At 49.3% G+C, this 24,813-nt stretch overlaps 1 protein-coding gene across 2 annotated transcripts in view; it reads left to right on the forward strand.

The window, feature by feature from the left end:
- LOC147718733 (sodium- and chloride-dependent neutral and basic amino acid transporter B(0+)-like) overlaps positions 1 to 24,813 on the forward strand; it is a 367,624-nt gene that overhangs the window by 337,187 nt on the left and 5,624 nt on the right. For both annotated transcript variants that reach the window (XM_086966770.1, XM_086966769.1), the window contains exon 14: positions 16,139 to 16,306. In XM_086966770.1, coding sequence (XP_086822896.1) covers positions 16,139 to 16,306 — 168 coding nt within the window. The remainder of the gene's footprint in view (positions 1 to 16,138; positions 16,307 to 24,813) is intronic.

Genomic DNA, 24,813 nt, shown 5'->3' on the forward strand with positions numbered 1-24,813 from the left:
TTAAAAAACACAATTCATTTACAGTACCTGGTTATTAATTTTGACAGGGAAATACAGTTTAAGTTAAGATTACTACTTATATTCATGTTATGCCAACTCGACCAGTTAAGAAAATAAATAATTATTACATTTTAAAAAAACAATTAAAATTGTTGTAATTGGAATACCGCGACATGCCACTGCAAAATTAATTGGGGCTACATGCTTTCAGTTTGCCACTGCGGATTGTCCACATCCATTTTAAGAATTTAGCAATCGCTATCACCATAGTATCTGAACAGTCAGTTTGAAGTATCCTTAATGCCACTGTCCCAGTCTCGATCCCCTTTTGGATGCAGATCAACCTAATCCATTTGCGGCGAGGAGCATAATACTCAGGACATACAAAGAGGACATGAGCTATACTTTCCTGATGTGTTATACAAAAGGGGCACATATGATCATTATTGCCTGATGACCATTTACAGGTAACCGAATTAAGTGGAAGGGTTCCTGTCCTAAATTGATGGGACAATTTCCTATCTAGTGGCAATGTAATAAGGTCCCAATACCTTTCGTACGAAGGAGTATGTTTTAGCTCCAAGAAAGCCTTAGTAAATGAAGGAGCGGTGTGTGACAAACTCCTTTTCGGATACCAGTGCCCAGTACGCTTCTTTTAACTTTTGTTTTGAGGGAAAGATGGTCTCCTGGGGGTTCTCCCAAAGTTCCTCCATACATAGGGCCTTCAGTAGGGATCCAACCTTTCTGAACCATGGGATTTTTCCTCCAGTATCCATGTTTCACACCTCCAAGAGTGCTAACGCATAGTGGTTGAGTTCAGGCGTTATCCACAATCTCCTCCAGTAAGCGATTGGTCTGAACCTGCAGATATCCTGTATACTATGACTCCCCAAATCCATGCGTAGAGGTACTATCGGTGTTGAGAGTGGGAGCCCTGATATACTACGGAGAAATTTATTGTGTGCATTTTTTAAGCCCGTAGTATCGGACACCCCCCACAGTTCTGCACCATACAGCATGGATGATTTCACCTTGGTGTCATAAATTTTAAGTACTGGGGCCATTGGTTTTGTAGCTGAGGACTTAAACTCTCTTGGGAGGACACCAGCCAACTGTGCATGCTTGGAGATTAAATAGGACATATGTGGCTTCCACTGGAGCCTGGAACCTAGTGTAAGGCCCAGGTAGCTGAAGCTGTCCGTCTGCTCTAGGGGTTCCCCATTCATGAGTCTCCATACTGAGCTTTTGATAAAGCATGACCCCTAAATTACGGACTGAAGCCACAGGCCGTACATTAGTCACTGTTTCAGGAGGCCAAAAGTTTTCTGGAAACGGGCGGGAGATCTTATTCCCAGCGCTAAGAAGCACCTCCGTCTTATCAGCATTAAACTGAAGAGAGTTGTACTTTAGCCACCGTGACGTATCCCGCAGAAAATTGTGGACAACTTCCACAGATTTTGAGTCCTCTCCCTCAAAGGAGAGGATCATCTGCGTATCGTCAACATAGTTCAGTCTTGATGTGATAGGTTTTAATAAGCGAGATCAAAGGTTTTAGATAAAGATTAAAAAGTATGGGACTAATTGCTGAGCCCTGAGGGACTCCGTGAGGCACCTGATTGAACACAGATTGAAAAGGGGGCAGAGACACCGCCTGCTGCCTATCCTGCAAAAAAGATCGAAACCACACCAAAGCACTACCTCTCACCCCAGCCTCAAATAAACGGTTCAGCTAAATCTTATGATTAACCGTATCAAAGGCGGCAGACATGTCTAACAGGATCAGAAACGCTGTTTGTCCCCTGTCTGCACGCCTCTAAAGCTCATCCACGGTGGTCACCAGAGCCGTTTCTGTCCTGTGAGCTGGCCGGAAACCAAATTGATCATTCTCTAGTAGATGATGCTGTTCCAGATGTTTAGAGAGGGTTGCACTGACCAGGCACTCAACCACCTTTGCTGGAAAAGGCAGCAGGGAAATGGGCCTGTAATTTTTGGAACAGTCCGGGTCTAGAGAGGTCTTTTTCAGCAAGGGGGAAATCACCGCCCGTTTCCACTGAGCTGGAACAATACTATAGCGAGGAATTGGTTGCAAATTAGGCGGAGTATGGAAAATAATTCCTCCTCATACTCCTTCCAGATTTTGTAAGGCACAGGGTCCAGAGGAGACCCGGAAGAGATCCCCCTAGCCAACCCACGAAATACATCTTCCGTAAGGAGTGGGAATTCAAGTAGTGGTTCCCCCACCGCCCAGGCTGATTCGTCATCCCTGTTTACCGTTGCCCCAAATTCGATGTCATTAGGGTTGCAGGTGTCAGGGGAAGCCTCCAAATCCACAATAATTTGCTCAATTTTCTCCTTAAAGAATTTGGCCAAGTTCTCACAGAGTTCTTGAGACGGGACAATGGCATTTTTAGAGCAGTCGGGGCTGGTCAGACTATTTAATATGTTCAGTTATTCCCACAGACGTTGTTCTCCTGACGCAGGTAAGCACGAACACAATTCACGGAGGTTGCCGACTTCGCGTGGCAGTGGGGCCCTCTGCTCCTGGTCTTTGCCGTACACGGTGGCCAGTAGTCCTCCCCTCTCCCCACACCCGGCATTTACGAGTGTTGGCGCGACTCCTGCCCAAGTGGAAGCCGATTCCCAGGTTCTTCAATCCATCTTTGGGTCACCCCCCTTTCCCTGGCGTGCCTTCAGGCCCCACAGAGGGGGTAGGGACTCTGGTCTGGTCGGGTCATCGCCGGTGGGTTAGCCCTCTGCGCCGATCGAGTGCCTCGACTTCGGTCTCCGAGTCGCAGCGACGTAGGGGCATGGCCCGGAGGTGCATCCCATTCGGACGTCAAGCCCTCCTATACAGTCTATGCATAGCCCTACGGGGCTCCCTGCACTGACTGCGGCTGCTGCACAGTGCTAGACTCCTGCTAGACATTGTTCCTCTCCGCAGCTTCCTATGGATGTCAAGTTGACGCCAGACCCATGTCGGTGAACAAGTCAACCATGGTGACCCAGTCGTCGCCTGTCCCTGCTATTCCTCTGTTAGGAAAGGATGGAGATCCTGCGCACTCTGGGTTGTCTCAGCGCTGTCCGGAACAGGGGCCCATGGGACAATGGTCCTTTTGTTTGACCTCCGGCTACAGCATCTCTCCTTACTCGGCGAGTTAGCCTTCAACTTACAGATGGGTAATTGCCCCTCCCCCCAAATGGCTACGGAGGCTAGTGCAGCATTTGCAAGGGCTGTTCACAGGGCTCCAGATATTTTACACATTCAGCCTCCCTCACTCACTTTGCCTTCTGATCCAATGTTGGATCTCCTCTGGCAGAATGCTATGGTGGCGGAGCCTTTGCTGCCTTCTGGCGGGTCGTTATTTGACACCCTTCTTGAGACATAGGTGCAACCCACTTCTGGAGACCCTGTGGATCGGGCCATAGCACATAATCATTGCCTGCCTCCAGGAGACCCTGTCTGTTTGTCCCGTCATCCTAGGGCTCAGGGACTGGTAGTCCAGACAACTTTTGCTTCGCTACTTTCCTCTCCTCTTTTGCTGTTTCCTCCCACTAGGGAGTTTCCCTGGTTGGAGTCCTGTGGTTGCCATATTTTTGCGTCCACTAGTTCAGCCCTCCCTGCTCTGAACACGTCTTGCATGTTTGCATGGGCTACTTTTGCCCTTTGGGACTCTGTCGAGCTCCTTCTTCCGTCTCTTCCCGAGGGTCCCCCTACTGACCTGGATAGTCTGCTTCATGATGGCCGAGCAATGGCAGAGTTCTCCATTGTTTGGCCATGGGCTTCACCAACTGTCTGTCGTGCGATGGCTAGGTCAGTTGCTCTACGTCGCCATGCCTGGCTGCGTGATGGCAGTTTCCCTGAAAATGTTCAGGATCGTCTTTAGGATCTACCATTTGATGGCGTGACCCTTTTTGAGTCAAGTCAAGTCAAGTCATGAAATTTGTATAGCGCACTACATACCCAGAGGGTTTCAAGGCGCTTAGGAAAGGGGGGAGGATTATTTGTCAAATATCCACGTTTTAAGCTGCTTTCTGAACGCTAGGTGATTGTGGGTGAGGCGAAGGTAAGCGGGGAGTGAGTTCCATGTTTTGGCAGCCAGGTGTGAAAAGGATCTGCCTCCCATGGTGGTCTTGTTGATGCGAGGTACAGTGGCGAAGGCTTGGCTGGAAGAGCGAAGTTGGCGGGCGGGGGTGTAGAAGGACAGCCGAGAGTTGAGGCAATCTGGTCCGATGTCGTAGAGTGATTTGTGTGCGTGGGTAAGCAGTCGGAAAGTGATCCTCTTATTGACGGGTAGCCAGTGGAGGTCTCTCAGGTGACCAGAGATGTGTTCGTTGCGTGGGATGTCTAATATGAGCCTGGCTGATGCGTTTTGGATTCGTTGGAGTTTCTTCTGGAGTTTAGCGGTGGTGCCTGCGTAGAGGGTGTTTCCGTAATCCAGTCGGCTCGTGACCAGAGCATGGGTGACTGTTTTCCTTGTTTCGGAGGGGATCCAGCGAAATGTTTTTCTGAGCATGCGAATAATGTTAAAGCAGGAGGAGGATACGGCGCTGACTTGTTTGTTCATTGAAAGTGAAGAATCTAGGATGACGCCTAGGTTCCGTGCGTGGTCTGTCGGGATGGGTGCTTTTCCGAGGGCTTCCGGCCACCAGGAGTCATCCCAAGCCGAGGGGGATGTGCCTAAGATGAGGACTTCTGTTTTGTCTGAGTTCAGTTTCAGGCGGCTTTGTTTCATCCATTCTGCGACTTCTTTCATTCCTTCGTGTAGGTTAGTTTTGGCGGTGCTGGGGTCCCTGGTGAGAGAGAGGATAAGTTGAGTATCATCCGCGTAGGAGATGATGTTGAGATTGTGTTGGCGAGCAATGGCCGCAAGGGGGCTCATGTAAACGTTGAAGAGGGTGCTGACTCAGCGTTCAGCCGTCTCATGTCTGGGTCTCCATATCTTTGTGTTTCTAGTCCTTCTGCGGACGTTTATTTTCATGTGCAGTGCTGTATCTGCTTGTTCTGGTATCCGTCGCTGGGTTCATGACGTTAATACCCAGACTATCTGTACGCCATTTAGCCGTTTTTGCTCTATTTGGTGCAACTGGTTCTACTTTCTATTTTTTGTTTGACGTCCTCGGTCTGAGTCAGTCTCAATAGGTGCCCCTTGTTTTCAAAGGGGTTTGTTGCTTACCTTGTGTGGTGTACCCATTCGCTATTGTATAGTGAGCCTTCCTTGCAGGGAAGCCTTGTAGGCTCCTGCGGAGTCCTCTCTTGAGGGGTTATCCTATGGCTGAGACACTGGTCTTTTCCTGCTTTCATAGCCCCCCCTTCTATCGCTTGTAGTGACCCACAGGTTGGCGTTGCTCTCTTCTTGTACTTCTGCCTTATAGCTTGTGGTTCGTCTGTAGCACTCCCCTGCATCTGTGGCTGCTGCCTTCTAACAGGTGTTCTTGGGGATCTGCCATGCCTGCCTCACCCCGCCGTGTTCTTTCAGATTCGTTGTGCTCCTGTAGTATTGGGGTTCCCAAGGCCTACATGCTCCGTAGATAACCCACTTACATTCAAGAACTGTTGGCACGGAAACTGTAAAATTCAAAGAACAAGTTTATTAAGACTCCATGGGGTGGTGGTACATTCCTACAGCACCCTTCGGTAATGCAAGAAGTATCACACCGAACATCGGTGTGACTCGTTCTTTTATACAGTTTACAGGTAATAAAAGATAGGCGGCACAAAGTTACAAAGCGTTATGTACATATAAGGTAATCTTTTGGAACACAGCCAGCTCATTGGAGGGTTACAACCCTGCTGGTCAGTTTGGAGGCACATTCCTAAGGGACGACTGGTCAGTTTGGACTGCGCATGTACGGGTTGACCAGTACTAAAAATAGCCTGTTGCTGGGCAAACTCGAGTGGTCAGTGGCACGGACAACGGACTAAAGGGCACGCTAGCCACGAGGCAGCTTATGGTCTAAGATGGCCGCCGTAACCTACAAAATGGCGTTTTCATGTATAGCCAATTTAAGCGGGAAAACGTGTAGCACAGCTAAGCGCTAACTCGGCCATTGTCAAATTACGACACTCCTATTGTCTGCCCATGCTGTCAGCAAATGTTCCTTTGGGCCATCTTGTTCTGTTCCGGTTCAGTTCCTCCGTTACTGACGTCATGCCCATGGTCGACTTCAGGGCGCAGGGCAGATGCAAAACACACTTCCATGTTCTATGCCACTCATGAGTGCATCCTGGTATGTACACTGTCACGGGGTACTTACGATATCCCTTGCGCTTCTCAGATAGCGGTTTCTATCTCCACTCTCTGAGGTGGGACGTAATTTCTCGTGGTTCAGACCCTGTAGGGCCTTGGTCTATGGCTGGTGGCATCTCCGCCACACACGTCGTTGCTGTACATGCCTTGTGGCCTACTTTCCTAGGCACTTCCCCAACAATAGTTTCCAGTTCCCCTGCTAATTGCCGCACAGGAGTTCACACACTTCTTCTACCGGCTCCTGCTGTTTTCGGTGGAAGTGTTCTCTTCAGGATACTCGCTGTACTTGTGAAATCTGTACGTCTCTCTATCGACCCTCCTGTTACTCGATGTCAGCGTGTCTCCTCCAGGACGGGTGCCTGATGTCCCTTGCATGTCTGGACATTGTTCGTTCCTACTAGGCTTTCACCGGTATGGTTCGTACCTATGGAATGGACATCTTTTCTTCTACACACACAAAAATATGTATATATCTTTTTTCATGTTTGCCTACTGGTCTTGATGTATATTTCACACAATCCTGGCTTTTCCTTGCTTCGATGTCTGGTCTCTTGCCCCAGCCCACCTGGTGATGCATCTTTCGCATCTGTGGGATTAACGCTGCATTCTTTGTGCACTCACATATGTGGTGTGGCTCTCGCAGTTCACACGGTCTGCTCATATGTACTTCTGTTTCCACCTTTTTTTTGTGTACATAGCGATTGCACAATGGTGAGTCTTGTGTCTCTGGTACAAGCACTTTCCAGACATGGGTCAGCATCCTTGCCATGCTGTCACAAGTATTCTGAGCTGTTATGATCTCATCAGGGCTTCCTCCACTGTTGTGCTTGCTTGACATGTGGGCTTGTCTGTCATACCGTCTTGTCCTGGTTCTGGGTCTTCTCTTTTATGGATTCATCGGATCCTCTGCTCAATTCATCTTCTGCTGAAGGTTCTGGGTACTTCCAGTTCGCACTACCATTCTGGTTCTGTGCTGCCTTTTTATCCCGGTCTGCACAAGACCTTTTTTTGCCGTCCCTTGACGGAGTGTGGTGCCTTTGCCCCCCATTATTTTCAGTTTCTAACAGAGCTTGATGGTCTAGAGTCCGCCACGCTAGCATGGCTGCCCCCACTGTTTTAGTTGCTTGTTGACGCCAAAGTTCTCTTTGGAACTTGGTAGGTTTCATTCGCAGACCCTCCTTCTATGAGGTATGGCTTTGGTATCTATTCTAAGTTAAGGAATCTGCGCCTAGCTGTCTCTATCGGATGAACAAGTTACTTACCTTCAGTAACTATCACTTACCTTCAGTAACTATGTATCTGGCAGAGACACTGTCTAGCCGCAGATACCTTAACGCAATGAGAGCACATCTCCCCCCTCTTCAAAAACTTCCATGACCATTGTATTTTACTTAGTAGGAATTTTTGGATCATTTTATTGATTATCACCTTAGGGGATACAGCCTAGTTACCAGAAATGCTTAGAAGTAGAATACTTCATGATTATCCTTAGCTAGGAGAGATAGATGGGCGCTGCGCAAGTCCCCACAGAATAAGACCGTTTCCTCTCAATGTCTACCTAGAGCCCACCTGGATAATAGCCTGATAATGGAAAGTCTTGGGAGAGTCATAGACCATTATGTGATGGCCTATGGAATGACGGGTGGGGACAGCAGTTTGTAGGTGTCTTTGCAGTTCACCGGTGAATAGACACTTGGCTCCAATTATGACTCTCCCAGCACCTCTCCCTAAAATGAACTTTTGCTCACTAATTAGGTTGCTACCAATTTAGTCCGATCTCCAGAACACACCACAACGCAAATTAATTTAGCTGACTCTTCCTGTCCCATCAGGTAGAACCGTGAACCTTTCCTCTTTTAAACACTCCACACCTGCCAGTCATGTTAAATCACACCAGCCCTTCTCTAACCGGTCATGAAGATTTCTAGGAAGAACTGTTGACATTGCACATGCCATCTAGTATGCACAAGCACAGAAATCGTTCCTAATATGTAGCTACCTGAGAGCAATGAGTATGCTGTTTATATAAATCACTCCTCTACATCGTAAAACTCACTGACACTTTAGTTAATATACCTTACTACTGAATACAAGGAAATAATAAAACGAAAATATATGCTGCTTTGACTAAAAGTGTTAGGAGTGGCAGAGTATTAGAACGATCCTATAGATTTGAGGAAAATAGGTAGAAAATGAAAGTATAGAAGTAATTCAGTCTCACATATTACAAATCAGTAGCCTTGTTCAATCATTAACTGTTGACACTATTAGTAATGACTGCTAGAAAAAAAACTTAGTTTTCATGAAGGTTGTTGGCTAGCCAGATGTTAAGGGCAATTTCCAACCGTTCCTTCTAATTTTAGACTACGCTTTTAGATTTTCATTCAAATTAAACGCACATACTCCTTCCATTTAGCAATTTGTACTCCCTCCCACCCACTGCCTTCTATAAACATTTTTAAATTCGTTTTACTTTTAAACGGGTGACCACCAATTAAAGTCACATTTCGATAGTTTCACATTTTTGGATTGCATAAAAACCCCCAAAGCATGCACAGTTTTCAACGCATACTCACTTACACCTACCATTGTGTTTTCTGCACAATGCTGACAATTTGCAAGAATAAATATGGTGGAAAGGTGGACTTGCACATTGAACGTTTCATTTATTCTGCATGTAAACATATGTTTAATTGGGGAAACTTCTTCCCCCATATACAATCCGAAATATTTTTGGGTTGTGGGTCTTGCCCCAGTATTGGAACTTTCATAGATTCCCATGCTTTGTATCATTCCCCGTCGTCTGACTGGGAGTCTCGGTAATAAAAAATATCATAGTAGTAGGTACAAAAGAGAAAGGAAAGGCCTAGGCCTCATTCCCTTTTGTAACATATCAGCCTCTTTTTGTAAAAGAGACCAAACTCTAGGGGTCAGCCAATCAGAAGAGCCTCACCCTTAGAACCTTCCTGAAGGAGCCTCAGAGCCTCAGATTTTCTACTGCACGTTGTGCTAGGGAGTCTCCATTGAGCTCTGCTCTATTTCTACTCTTACAAAATCATTTCAACACTTATTTCTTCAGAATTTTCTTCAGATTTCATCAGGAATCTCTTTTCTTCATCAAGATGTCTGAGGTTGAGAAGAAGAAAGCCATTTTCAAGCCCTGTTCCACCTGTGGGAAGAAAAGGCTGTTTGTGGAGGACAAACACAAGGATTGCCTCTACTGCCTGTTTCCAGATCACAAGGCGGAGGAATGTAAGATTTGCCGCACTCTCTCCACCAAGACCTTGAGAGATCGTGCTGGAAGGCTTCTTACATGGTTGGAGAGGCAGAAGGAAAGGAAACATGGAGTTTCCAGTGACGAGGAGGAATCGGCTTCCTGTGCTTCCTCAAAGGTCAGTGAAAAGGGGTAGAGGTTCCCCATCTTCCTCTATTGGGCGCCCCTCAAAGGCTTCAAAGAAGACCCCCCAGGGAGTCTGATGGCCGGGGTTCAGGAGTTTCCCCCCACCACAGTGGGTCGGGCAAGGCAGAACTGGCTACGCCTCCTAAGGGTGAGAAGACAGACCCAGCCTTCAAAAGACACTCTTCAGAGAGGAGTTCCAAGACCTCTACGACGAAGACTTTGTCGGCGTTGGCTCAGTCGATGAAAATGAAGCCCAAGATCCAATTGGTCCCGTCGACCAATTGGGAGCGTCGACTACTAAAGCGTCGTTGAAGAAGAGCTCGGCGGCGTCGACGGGGAGTATGCCGTCGACATAGTCGACTAAGACATCGTCGACTAAGACAACATCATCGTCGACGGCGGTAAGACAACAGTGCCGTCGACGACAACGATTTCTACATTGACGGCGGGCTCGTCGTTGGTGGCGTCGACGACGACATCTGCACTTCCTATCTCGTCGACTAGGATTTCTCCGGCGTCGACGGACCAGCCAACGATACTGGCGGCGGAGAGAAGGGTGACAATTTCTCTCACAAGGATCACGCCTGAAATGACATCCCCAAGGAGGGTAACCTCTTTACCTCCCACTACGTTGCTGGACTAAGAGGACTCTGAAGGGGACGGTCAGGATGGTTTTGATTATGCGAATAGCCCATCTCAACTTCTCATCAAGAGTCAGGAAACAGACTCAGAGGAGGCATATGAACAAGGTGGAGGCGACTATCCACAAACGGACCACTCAAGGGACTATGAACCACAAGACATGGTTTCAGTCCCGACGTCATTCCTGCATGACCTACACAAGATGCTGCAGGACTACAAGACATGGTTTCAGTCCCGATGTCATTCCTGCATGACCTACACAAGATGCTGCAGGACTACAAGTCGAAAGCCGAGCAGCCAGCGCCGAGGAGGTCTACTCCATTGACACCAATGAAGGCCGAATCTTCGGTTGTCCCTCCCGTGCACCCGGTACAGACTCCTCCTCAACCACAGCGGCCAGTGCCTCAGTCTGCGTCTGAACCAGCTGATTATCCAGATGGGGATCATGATAATGATACGGATGATACTCACGACTCGGATCAGGAAGGAGATGAGTACAATGACTACATCATCCCGGATCAAGCTTCACCTCACCAAGACTTAGGTGATTCTCCTCCTGCTGACATCGGCAGCTTTCATCAACTGATGGAGCGTGCAGCTGGAAGGTTTAAATTGGTATTGCCTGCTCAGACCACAGACTGTTTCTTGTACGATTTTAAAGAAACTCACCGCAAAACTACAAGGTCCATTCCGATTGTGGAACATCTATGGGAGGAAGGTTTGAAGACCATGAAAAACCCAGCGACTGTGGTCCCTGTGCCACCGCGCCTTGATAAAAAGTATAAAGCGCCAGAGGATGGACCTGCAGCGTTAACAGGTCATCCCAAGCCGGACTCTGTTATATCACAGGCTGCGCAAAGGAAGTCACGGAACCCTTCTGCTCCCTTGATGGCCCCTCCTGACAAGGATGGACGACGGCTTGATAACACAGGCAAAAGATTTTCATCCATTGCTAGCCTTCTGGTTCGCGCCGCCAATGCTTTGGCAATATTGGGACGATGACCAGGCAAGTCAACGTCGTCTCCTCGGCATGCTTCAACATCCTACGCATGCTACGGAAGATCTTCTGGTGGATCCCCACCGAGACCAGGAAGACCGTCACCCAGGCCCTCGTCACCAGCCGACTGGACTACGGCAACGCCCTCTACGCCGGTACCACCGCCAAGCTCCAGAAGAGACTCCAGCGGATCCAGAACGCCTCAGCCAGACTCATCCTCGACATCCCACGAACCAGCCACATCTCCGGACATCTGAGAGACCTTCACTGGCTCCCCGTCAACAAAAGAATCACCTTCCGCCTCCTCACCCACGCACACAAAGCCCTACACGACCAAGGCCCGAGCTACCTCAACAGCCGAGTCAACTTCTACGCTCTCAAACGCCACCTCCGATCAGCCAACCACGCCCTCGCCGCCGTCCCCCGCATCCGAAGAGCGACTACAGGAGGAAGGTCCTTCTCCTACCTGGCCGCCAAGACCTGGAACTCCCTCCCGACCGACCTGCGCCTGACCCAAGACCACCTCTCCTTCAGGAAGAAGCTGAAGACCTGGCTGTTCGAGCAGTAGCGGCTCCCCCCGCCCCCCCCCGCCCCCCAGCGCATTGAGACCCTACGGGTATGTAGCGCGCTTTATAAGTGTCACTGATTGATTGACGATTGGTTACTAAAGGCCCCGACCAGAGCATTAGCGCAGGACGCGGTGCAGGCTTGCACCAATCCGTTCCAGAATCTGGGTCTCGCCTTGAACACGGAGAAATCCACGCTGGTGCCATCACGGTCAGCTCGGTTCCTGGGAGAGGTGCTGGATTCGCAGCTCTCAAAGGCATTTCCTACTCGAGAGAGGATACAGAAACTGCAAAGATTGGCACGAGGCCTCCGAGGAAAAAAGTGTCTTTCTGTGCGCAGCTACAAGTCGCTGCTGGGGGTGATGTCGTCATGTATTCCCCTGATCCCGCACTGCAGGCTCCGGATGTGCCCCCTGCAGGAGCAACTGGAACTCCAGTGGCAGCAAGTGCACGGATCGTTCGACGACAAAGTGATGGTCACTCGAGAGATGAAGGAGGCAGTGCTTTGGTGGTCGCATCAACAAAATTTATGCCAAGGTCTATCCTTCGCAAGCGTTCCATCACCTCACATACTGACGACGGATGCGTCATTGGAGGGATGGGGAGCAGTGATGCAGGACCTGCAGGTCAGCGGCCATTGGTCTCCAAGCGAGCAAAAACTACACATCAACCTGTTGGAACTGAGAGCGATCAGGCTAGCTCTTCAAGCCCTTCTTCCGCGTCTCCAGGGTTCACAAGTGCTAGTCAGGACGGACAACACCACGGCTATGCATTACGTGAACAAGGAAGGAGGGACGAGATCACTCCTCTTGTCGCGAGAGGCTCAACAGATTCTGGAATGGACAATTCTTCATGGAATTTCTCTAAAGGCAGAACACTTACCAGGAGTGCTAAACGAGGGCGCCGACAGGCTGAGCAGACTCACCTCAGTCAGTCACGAGTGGGAGCTGAAACAACAGGTTCTAGATCTGCTCTTTCAAACATGGGGCACCTTTTTGCGACGCCAACCAACAGGAAGTGCCGAGCCTACGCCAGCAGGTTCCACCATCAAGGCTCATTGGGCAATGCCCTATCAATAGCCTGGACGGGGATGTTTCTCTATGCATTTCCACCGATTCCACGCCTCATCAGAAAAATGAAGACAGAGCCATGCAAGCTAATCCTTATAGCCCCGGCATGGCCAAGACAATTCTGGTACACCGAGCTCCATCTGCTGTCGCTAGTTCCTCTGATAGGGCTGGAGGATGTTCCGGATCTCCTGACAATGTCCGAAGGACAAGTCTGGCATCCAGACCCAAGATCGTTGCACCTGACTGCATGGCTCCTGACCAGCGAGATTACATGAATGTTCCTCTTTCCAAGGAGGTCAAGGACATTCTCTCTCAGGCACGGGCTCCGTCCACAAACAAAACATACAGACTGAAGTTGGAAAGATTCTGTATTTGGTGTAAGAAAGAAGATCGATCCTTTCACGTCAAAACCTCATCAACTCCTGCCTTACCTCCTTTCGCTAGCTAAGTCTAATCTGTCCCATTCTACTATCGAGGTTCATTTAGCAGTGATTTCGAGATTCAGAAGATCTGATTCTGGTCCAAACAATTCTTCAAAGGCCTGTTCAGGGTCTATCCGCCAGTGCGATCTCCTCCTCCAACATGGCATCTAAACTTAGTCCTGGCTCAACTAATGAAGGGACCTTTTGAGCCGGTTCACCGCTCAGATCTGAAATACTTATCATGGAAATTAGCTTTGCTCTTGGCCCTCACATCGGCTAGGCGAGTAGGGGAGATGCAGGCCCTAACTATCCAAGAACCATTTTTGCAGTTCAAAAAGAACATTACCATCTTGCGGACGAACCCAAGGTTCATTCCCAAAGTTCCTACTGACTTTCACCTAAATGAGCCTGTGATCCTGAAAACATTTTTTCCGAACCCAGTCACTCCAGCGGAAAAGACGTTGCACACTCTGGATTTGCAACGCTGTCTAAAATTCTACATAGACGGAACCAAGGACTTTAGAAAGTCTTCGCAATTGTTAATTGCCTTCGGCGGTCCAAACAAAGGTCTCCCTCTGTCCAAACAGGGGATCTCAAGATGGATTTCGAGTGCTATTCTGCACTGCCACAAGATAGCAGGGAAGCCTCTGGTGGGCAAGATCCGTGCTCACTCAACGAGATCAGTGGCTTCTTCTACGGCCCTCTTTGCGGGGGTACATATCAAAGACATCTGCAGGGCTGCTACCTGGAGCAGCGTGCACACGTTCACTAAGCATTACTGCTTAGTCATTGCAGCAGTATGACGCGGCTGTGGGCCAGGCTGTCCTGAGATACCTCTTCAAGTGATTGGTGAGCTTTCCTTTCTATCCCACCTTCCATGGGTAACACATTTTGTAATTTTCTTGCTAATGTTATGATATACTTCTTTACAAAATGTGTTTGATGTTTACTGCTTGCTATTCTGATACAAAGCATGGGAATCTATGAAAGTTCCAATACTGGGGCAAGAAAACAAGTTACTTACCTGTAACTTTGGTTCCCTAGTATTGGTAACTTCCATAGATTCCCATGCGCCCACCCACCTCCCCGGGGAAAGCTCAGTCTTCAGCAAGTATGGTGTCTAGCGCACTACGGCTACGAAAATCTGAGGCTCTGAGGTTCCTTCAGGAAGGTTCTAAGGGTGAGGCTCTTCTGATTGGCTGACGCCTAGAGTTTGGTCTCTTTTACAAAAAGAGGCTGATATGTTACAAAAGGGAATGAGGCCTAGGCCTTTCCTTTCTCTTTTGTACCTACTACTATGATATTTTTTATTACCGAGACTCCCAGTCCGACGACGGGGAATGATACAAAGCATGGGAATCTATGAAAGTTACCAATACTGGGGAACCAAAGTTACAGGTAAGTAACTTGTTTTTTCATACCAAATGCGCACACTGAACTATTGATTCTGCACGAAGGGAAATGCATACTTTGTGTGTGAGTAACCACTGGGTTTTGGCTATGCGAGTCTAGTTTTATGTGTTTTCATTTGCCCATTTTCTAGCCTATCCTCCTCTGTGACCAGCCATGCTGCCATAAACCTAAACTAATTACTATTGAATATCGGTAATACAGCATACTTTACGTAACTGGGTTTTAAGATTGACAATTCCGCTTCTTCAGTCTGAGAATCACAAATTCTTAATTCCAAGCCTATATCTTTCCTTCAGTCAAAAGCTATGCTTAGGAATTCAAAAACGTTTGAGGATGACTTGGTATATCGCAAAGAAGCACAGTGTAGCCACTCTCGGATATTTCTCCACAATGAACTTCCATTGTCCATTTGCTGGTGTAGTTGAAATGGAGCCCATCTGCCTAGCTGACTTCGGAACTGCAACTGTTCCCTAAAACACTGTGTAAGGCAGAATTTTGCTTTGCCACACCCTATTGGTTGACATTCTAACCAATCATGTTGATCAAGTGATCTGCCACTGCCTGCATGGCTGACTGCCACCCACTGGCCTTCATTTTCTTGCCTTAGTTGGTTTCGGGGGGGAGGGCGGCATCCTCAAGATAATCAGCTAGCCAGTAACTTTCACTCTTCATCTTGCAGCAGGCTCCTGATGTTACCGACACACACCTGCAGATTAGGCTTCAGACAGCTCACACCCAACCGTTTATATTTCCAAAAACTATTGGCATCTGCACTCCAGTTATCAGCCAGCCATGGAGACGGTCTGGTGCTACCTGGTCTGTTCTAAGGAAGCCCTGTCATGATCATGCCTTCCAATGGCCTTTCGTCTAAACGAGTAAAATGTAATGTAAATGTAAATGTGCTGGACTTGTAAAGCGCACAGCTGCCCGTAAGCGTCCCGGCGCTTGCTTAGGGAACCCGTCCTGGTATTCCCCTGTGACTTGGTTCTTACATTGATCCTAGTGGATGCTTTCTTGTGGCTGCACACATGCGTGCTTCTGAGTCTTGCTTTTATGAGTAATTACTCGAATAAAGCACTTTTGAATTGAATTGAATTGCTTCTGAGTTTAGGCTTAATCTGTGAGGCCTTAGAGTCTTCACGGCAAACAGCCTAATAATGGTGGGGCAATGTTAGGGTTTATGACCACGTGTGTTACAAATATGCGTTGATTCTTTGTTTACAATTTCTACATCTTAATTAGGACGAGGACAAATTAAGAGACGGGCCTTTTCCCTCCGGTAGTATCAATCAAAAATGTGCGCTGAAAGTCATGAACGTTTCTGAATATGAGGCTAAGCTTCATACATGAGCTACTGACCAATGTCTTCCATTTTTACAGGCAATTTTAATCTGGTCACTGGTGACATTTAAAGCCCCTATGCATGGATCGATAGCATATCCAGCCTGGGGAACGGCGATTGGCTGGTGTATGATTGCATTCTCTCTCATGTGGATCCCAATCCTCGCAGTGATCAAGATGATCAGAGCAGAAGGATCTGTGTGGCAGGTACGTTTTCATGGAATACTTCATGCAACACGAAAATGCAATTGCTATGAAACCATTTTGAACACTTTTTGTGGTAGCCGGTATTATGTTTCTTTGGTGAAATCAATGACTTTAAAATGTTCTTTGACTTTGCACAACGATTGTGGTGTGTATAATGGGACCAGCAATCACTGCATGCAACATAGCCCTAACTCCTGTTAAAGGCTCCCAGTCGACACACTCTCACAACAGACAATCACTTGGTGAAGAGCAGGAGAGGTTGATAGAGGGAGGGGAAAAGAGAGGGAGCGGGAGATTGAAAATGAGCAAGGGAGGAAAAAAGAAACTAGCATTTGCATAGCCAATTGGTCTTGCTTTTGGTACCTTATACGTATTTAGTTATGCAGCACAATATCCTTGGTGCAACAACATCAACCGTTGCATGGCTAAACAATTATAAGGTCCCAAGGCGAGACCTATTGGCTATGCCAATGCTTGTTTTGCTAGGTGGTATTTAATACTTTGAGCATGGGTGACCGGATAATGGAGCACCATTTGAAAAGGCAAGATTACGTCACTAAAGCCCACATAGACCCTGCTAGGCATATCTTTATGCGAAGGGCAGAAGACCACGCTAGGAACAGCAATAGAGCTAAAACTATAATTTCTTTGCAGCTGGGCTCCAAATGGGGAAAAGGTATGAACTAAATGAAAGCACTGAACACCGCCGCTCTTATTGGCGATGCATGAGTCTTGCAACTTCTCACTGCTCCCACCAACCCCAACTGCTCATACGTATGGAGCAACTTTAATTTGCTTGCATGCATCCCTCCAGGCCTTACAAACATGATTATCTTAAACAGGATGGCGCAAACAATGAACCATGTAGCCAACGGCATACCTTGGGAGCAGTCGGGTTGGAGCTTAAAGCAATGCAGTGTTAATTTTGAAAGCTAAGTCTCTGGCAGGCAGGGTTCCTGCAACACACTCCGCACTGCTGCATCACATCATGCAAAGACCCGAGCCTGTGCGCGAGGAGGGGAGCCCTGCAGTGATCCTGCTGCAGAGTGCAGGCAGGGGATGACCTTACGGAAATCTGCAAGGATTACAGTGCGGAGCAGGAAGTAATGAAACTGGCCCGGCAAGCACCCACCTGCTGAAACTGGAGGCCACGTGCACTTCACCAGCTGTGCGAAGGAAGTAGGTAAACCATTCTTTTCGGTCACCCGTAGATGGCGACTGCCGGCCCTGTCCATGCGGTGACCATGCGCTTGTACTGCAGGATGTAAGGCAAAATACAGCACGCCTTTCAATGTCCCAAGCGGGTTAATGTAAGTGATTGCTTAGAAAGAAATGTCATCACCTGTACTTCTGCCTTGATTATCTTTCTCTAAACCTACTATATTGGCATTTGATACGGAGCAACAGGAAGTGCAATATATTCAACTTCTGCCTTGATTTCTTGTGGAATGATTTGTTTGTCTCTGAATTGCTGCTGAAGAGATGGAAAATTTCCTTACAACTGTGAAATCTTTTGCTTTTCTATATTTTTAACATTTGTGATTTTGCAAGTTTTCCGTTTCTCAGACAGCAGGCACATGTAGGCTGTACATTACTCTGACAGCATTCGCTTGTATGCTGCGTATGGCTGCTTATTGAATGCTAACCCAGCAGCTATTGCGTTTAAGAATGACAGCTTCTTTTCCTCTGTGAGTAGCCTTTAGTGTATGTTGTGGGACGTGGCAGTACAGTAGTGCCCAGTAGGCTGTGGATGGTAATTTTAAGCTTAGGAAGGCAAGCATGCATATAATTTAAGGACAAAGCCCATTTCGCACATTTTCTGTACACATTGCCTCACTTATATGTGTAAAAAAAACGCAGTGACGTTTGTGAAGGCCGCTCTATCTGGCTGAACTCCTCTGCGGATGGTTGATTGTGCACTTGAGAGGGTCATTGTTTAGCTCTTCTGCACTCTTCACTGTGTAGTTTTGTGGTTTTACAGTGTTGATGACTCTCAGCATGTCTACTAGTAGTTGTGCTGCTATTTAAATTAATAAAACAGATGTAAAAAAATGTTTATGAAGGCCATATCAGAAGGATCAGTGGAACTTCATGATTGGAAATTGCTCTTTTGAAGGGTCAAAATCCAGTAAAGCCAGAAGGTGAGATAAAGCCAGATAGCGCCGGGAGCAGCAGCAGCCAGCGATAGGAGCAGGACGTGCTCTGTGGTGGGGGGGGGGGGGTGCGTTGAAGCATGCACTTGAGAGCAAGCGAGAGGAAAGCCAAATGGCTCCTCATCGAGCAATGTGAGGAATGCGCGTTACTGTGTGCGTAACCGCATGCTCTAGGCCAGCAAAAGCATGTGGTGGGATTTCTAAAACCCACTCACTAAATGTCTTGCCAGACCAACGCATGCGCTGGCTCAGACGATACCTAAAAAGGGAGGAAGAGGAACGAGAGTAAAAGGGGAGTGACTGGCAGAGAGAAACAGGACGACTAACACTGAGATTTGAAGGGTGGCAGGGAGAGGGTAGTAAGTGAGCGGAGGCGGAAAGGGATGAAAAGCGAGAGAGAGCAGGAGGATGTAAGAGTGAGAAGGCAGTTTGTGTGACTCCAGCATGTGTATCAAATGAGGGCCAATGACCACTACTAACTACAGGATTTGTTGCAGTTGAAGACAATGGAACTCAGTCGCGAGTCTACGGCTTGATCTTGTGATGACTCAAAACAGTAATTCTAAAAATACACGAACATTTTGCAATACAAATAGTGTGCTTTTTATTTCACTACTTGACATGCGCTAGACAATGGTGCCATCCATAAACGAGCAAAGCATGCCATTCTTGCGTAGACAAATATAATAGATTAAATGTGAAGGGTTAAGTCCTTGAATTAAATGAATGGAAATAGCCTTCAAGCTTGTCTGTAGTGCTTAGCAAGATATTCTGCGGTTCAGGGAGCAGCAGCATGTGAACAGAGAAAAAGGTGTGAATAGTTCCTGTTATAGCAGGTGAAGGTGATCTTTCAGAAATCCTTGCTTAGATGTTTTTTTAGATTCACAATAGTTGATGTGGGACCCCTTTTTTAGGTCTCGGCCTAGGCAGCGCTGGCGCTGTGTCGTCCAGAGCAGAGATGCTGTATACAGTATAGTGGGGGAAGCTCCGCCCACTTTCCGGCTATCTTTTTAATTGGCCAAAGTCATAAATTCTGCATTCTCATTGGTGTTCGTCAAGTTAGTCCTGGCTCCTGACGGCTATGACTTCATTTTTGTCCCTCCATGGTTATCGGCGCCTTTACTTTCAAACCAGTTAGGTTCCCCTGCCTCCCCCGTTCCCTTCCGCAGTCCGTCACTTCTCTGCCCACCACAACACCCCCCCAACCCCCCACCCACTCCCGTTCCTGCCTTCTTGAATGCTAGCACTTTTGTTTACAATGCAATAGGTCTTGCATAAATACGAGTCCTATTGCATTTGTAAATGCTTGTCTTCTCCTCTGATGGGCTAACTGAATATGCACTATATTTTGCCTGACTTGTCCCTCTCTCGTGATTCACTCAGCTGCAGTAACCAAAAGTGCTTTCACTTTCCATCCACTCTGCCCTGATATCCACGTGTCCACTCTGTCTCCCCAAGACCCTCGCTTCCTCGTTTGTTGTAACATTCCTAATCTCTCTCCTGCCCTATCCTTGTGCGTTTTCTATTTTTACTCCTGCCTGATTTTCTAGTCTCCATGTTTGCCGCTTCTCCCCTGTCTCACCTATTCGTCCCCTCACTCCCCCGTGCCCACCTCTCCATTCGCTGTTCCTGTGCTAGGAGGGTTGAAGGATGGATGCAGAGAGCAGCAGCGTGCCTGTTCCAGGAGGCAGCGGCAGCAGTAACTGAGACTTGAATGCTCCGAAACATGTAAACACAGGAGCAGTAGCTTCAGCTGCACCGCAAGTACCAGAGCAGCAGCAGCAGGTCCCGCTCCAGCAGCGACCCCCGGAGCCCCTGCATCCCCTCCCGCCTGCCCTCCCCCATCAGCAGCAGACAGCAGGCTCAGCCAGGGTCCAGCACCACGGCTTCTTGGATAACCCCCGCACTGTGCCGACTCCAGAGTACATGCTACATTTCCCCCCTGTGTTCCTTAGAATGAACAAGCCAACATGCATTTGTGTTTGCAGTGGCATTTGTTGGCCGCAGTTTTATTAGGAATGCATAGATATACTTTGGCATGGTTTGCATCCCCAGAGCATAAATCATCATCGTAGAACTGTCATATTTGCGTCGTAAATCATATGCATTTGTTACACGTAATATCGGTCATAAATCATATGTAAATCCCCAATTCTCACATTGGGATGACAGTTCGTTGGTTAGCTCATATGGATGCTTGTCTTGTTTCTTGTCCCTTCTAGGTCATCTCTTTGTACGGTTGGATTTGCGCTCTCTTTGCGTGGGGGGTAGCTCCTGTCCCCGGAGTTAGGCCACGACTCGCTACCTTGTTAGACTCTTTTGTGCCCTGCCATCCGGCAGGGGCTGGGCTGCGAGCGCCGTCTCCGTTTGCTACCCCTTTTTGTAGGCCAACTTGCCCAGCCGTGAGGCATCCCAAAGTGAGCGGTCCTATTCCGGCACACCGCCCTTCGGTGTGCCTCCGTACCAACCATTATCCGCGTAGCTCTCCGCCATAGTCTTGCCTTCTTCTCAGCACTGCATCATCGCTGTTCCTTAGGTGTAGGTGGGTGGGCCAAAGTTATTGTTGTGCTACTGCTGCTCCCCCACTCGGCGAAGATCGGAGCTACCTGGGGGAGCGGCACTTTTATGCCCCCGTGTCCTTTCCCGCCTAGCTGGCAGACGCCCCCCCCCCCCCCCATTGTACCCCGCTCGCCTCCCCATTGGCAGACTGGGGGTCGGCACCTTCCTGGCAGCTGACGCAGGGGGCCCGCTTCAGGGCTCCTTATTGCGCCAAAAACCGTTTTTTCCTGGGCTGCACGGCGTCTGTTATGGCTCCAGCCCTCTAGCCCCCGTTGGGGGTGGCCTCTGCGACAGCGAGCATTATTTGCACATCTCACTATGGACAGCACCTCCTACACTGTGGACACCGGGCTCCAGTCGGGGCTAAAGAAATCGCGGATGTCCTGGCCCTCATCCTTCTAGTTTTGGTATGTCACTAGTGGAGAGAAGAATGTGCTGTACAGAACTGTCAGTTTGAATAGGTTCTAATAGAATGTGTGTGGTCAGATTGTTAATGCGTTTCAGTGTGACTTCTTTAAGGTGTGTAGGCTTGTTTGATAGTTGCACTCAAAGGCGTAACACAGGCACCCGCATCCCCTGTGGTGCGCGGGGCCTGAGCTGCAGCGGGCACCCTCAGCACACTACTCTGGCCTGAGCGTCCAGCTGGGTAATAGGAGTGAGCGTGTTTGAACATCCTTGGAGAGCTGCTGGGGGTACAGAGAGAACACATGCAGAATCCCATTAAGGAGCTGGAATGGGATCAGAGTTCTCGCTGCCACCTGGCGCATTTGGGGGAGCTGCCCAAAAATGTATTTTATTCTGCTGCTGTTGGTGTTTGCAAGGAGAAGGAATCCATGTGACATGAGTGGGCAGCAGCCAAGGACTTTAAGGCGAGAAGGGGGGTGACACGGAAGGGCAGCAACACCGGGGCTGTGCCTGCAAGGGAGAGGGTAATCTTTTAGCTGGAAAATGAAGGGGGTGGCTGGTAAGCGTTTCCTCCAGGCCAGGGGCCTCAGTGGGCTGATGCTCCCGCTGCACGAATATCTGTTCGGTTCCATGGTCCACTCAGTCTTTCATTCTTCCTAGGTCAATTAAATGAGTACCATTGGAGTGGGTAACAGCAAATACCCAATGCTTACTTCAGGGGGGTGCAGGGGACAGGCCTCTGATACAGTATAGCACAGACGTTAACACCTCACTGGAGGTCAGATTTATGACTTTTAAATGTAGCTTAATACACCTAAGTATAAAGCATAAAAAACATAAAGAGAGTTGGGAAAGCAGATGTGGTCTGCGCTAGTGGTTGGTGAGATGAGACCTTACGCAGTCTTTGGGTACTTTGGTGTAGTTACAGAAGGCGTTCTAGTCCAGCAGACGATGTACCCTATAGGGCCATCTGTAAAGTGCCAAGTGCAAGTGCCTACAATAATCACTACTGTGCTCAGTGGAAGCTTCACGATGTGTGTGCGCCGGACAGGCCTAACACTGGACACTCATTCCGATTCAATCAAGATATTTGTATAGCGCGCTACTGACCCGGAGGGTCTCAAGGCGCGTGTGGGAGGGGGGTCCGCTACTGCTCGAACAGCCAGGTCTTGAGTTGCTTCCGAAAGGAAGGTGGTCTTGGGTCAGACGGAGGTGGATGGGGAGGGAGTTCCAAGTCTTGGCTGCCAGGTAGGAGAAGGATCGTCCTCCCATGGTGGCTCTTCGAATGCGTGGAACGGCGGCGAGTGCGTGGCTGGTCGATCGTAGCTGGCGGATGGGAGTGTAGAAGGTCAGGCGGTTGTTGAGGTACCTGGGGCCCAGGTCGTGGAGGGCCTTGTGTGCGTGGGTGAGGCGTCTGAACGTGATTCTCTTGCTGACAGGGAGCCAGTGCAGGTCTCAGGTGTCCGGAGATGTGGCTGTGTTGGGGGATGTCCAGGATGCGTCACGCGGAGGCTTTCTGGATGCGTTGGAGTCTTTTCTGAAGTTTGATTGTGGTTCCGGTGTAGAGGGTGTTTCCGTAGTCCAGTCGGCTGGTGACTAGTGCCTGTGTGACCGTCTTCCTGGTTTCGGTGGGGATCCATCGGAAGATCTTTCGGAGCATGCGTAGGATGTTGAAACATGATGATGAGACGGCGTTGACTTGTCTGGTAATCAAAAGGGAGGAGTCCAGGATGAAGCCCCGGTTGCGTGCATGGTCCGTTGGTTTGGGTGCGCTGCCCAGGGCAGGGGGCCACCAGGAGTCGTCCCAGGCAGAGGGTGATGATCCAAGGATGAGGACTTCCGTCTTGTCTGAGTTTAGTTTCAGGCGGGTGTTCATCATCCACTTGGCTACGTCTTTGATCCCTTCGTGTAGGTTGGTTCTGGTGGTGGCTGGGTCGTTGGTGAGGGAGAGGATCAGCTGGGTGTCGTTGGCGTAGGAGATTATGTTGAGGTTGTGTTGGCATGCGATGGCTGCGAGGGGGCTCATGTAGACGTTGAAGAGGGTGGGGCTGAGTGATGAACCTTGTGGTATGCCGCAGATGACTTCGGTGGCCTTGGATCTGAATGGAGGGAGGCGGACTCTCTGGGTTCTTCCAGTGAGGAACGAGATGATCCACTCTAGTGCCTTCTCTTGGATTCTGATGTTGCTGAGGTGCTTCACTAGGGTGTGGTGGCAGACGGTATCGAACGCAGTGGAGAGGTCCAGGAGGATGAGGGCCGCAGGTTCCCCGTTGTCGAGCAGGGCTCGGATGTCGTCATGGGCTGCGATGAGGGCGGTCTCGGTGCTATGGTTGGCTCGGAAGCCGGACTGCGAATGGTAGAGGGATCCGTTCGTCTCGAGGAAGGCTGCAAGTTGTCTGTTGACGGTCTTCTTGATGACTTTGGCAGGAAAAGGGAGGAGCGAGATTGGACGGTAGTTCTTGAGGTCGGTGGGGTCTGCTGATGGTTTCTTCAGGAGGGCGCTGAGTTCGGCATGCTTCCAGCTCTCCGGGAAGGTGGCGGTGCTGAAGGAGCGGTTGATGATGTCCCGGAGTTGGGGTGCGACGACTGAGTCGGCCTTGTTGAAGATGTGGTGGGGGCAGGGGTTGGTTGGTGATCCGGAGTGGATGGTGTTCGTGGGTGGTGTCTTCGGTGCTGACCGGGGTCCAGGCGTGGAGGGTGGTGGTGGGGGGTGTCTGTTCGGTGGTTGGGTGCGTGGTCTGTGCGCCGAAGCTGTTGTGTATGTCGGCGATCTTGCTGTGGAAGAACGAGGCGAGAGAATCGCCGAGGTCTTGTGAGGGAGTGATGTCGTTGTTTCCGGCGCTGGGGTTGGAGAGCTCTTTGACGATGCTGAAGAGTTCCTTGCTGTTGTGTGCGTTGTCGAGTCGTTCCTTGAATGCTGTCTTCTTGGTGGTGTGGATTAGCTGGTGGTGTTTGCGGGTGACTTGCTTGAGGGCGGTCATGTCTGTAGTCGGGTTTTTTTGCCAGGCTTTCTCGAGGGTACGGCAGTTCTTCTTGGAGTTCTTGAGGTGGTCGCTGACCCAGGAGGCTTTCTTGCTGCCGGGCCTGCTGGGATGGTTTTTCAGTGGCACGAGGTCGTCAGCGCAGTTGGTGATCTACTGTGTGAGGTTGTTGGCTGCTTGGTTGGGGTCCGTTGAGCTGGTGGGAGGGTTCTGGCTCAGTGATGTGGTGAGCTGGTCGGTGGTGATCTTGTTCCAGCTCCTGCGGGGAGCCTGTTGCGGGTGGTGGTGAGTCGTGGTCTTTCTGAAGCTGAAGTGGACGCAGCTGTGGTCTGTCCAGTGGAGTCCGGTGGAGTGGCTGAAGGAGATGTACTTGCTGGAGGAGAAGACTGGGTCAAGCGTGTGTCCAGCG

Source organism: Lissotriton vulgaris, chromosome 4_1, assembly GCF_964263255.1.
Source record: "Lissotriton vulgaris chromosome 4_1, aLisVul1.2, whole genome shotgun sequence".
Lineage (NCBI taxonomy): Eukaryota > Metazoa > Chordata > Amphibia > Caudata > Salamandridae > Lissotriton > Lissotriton vulgaris.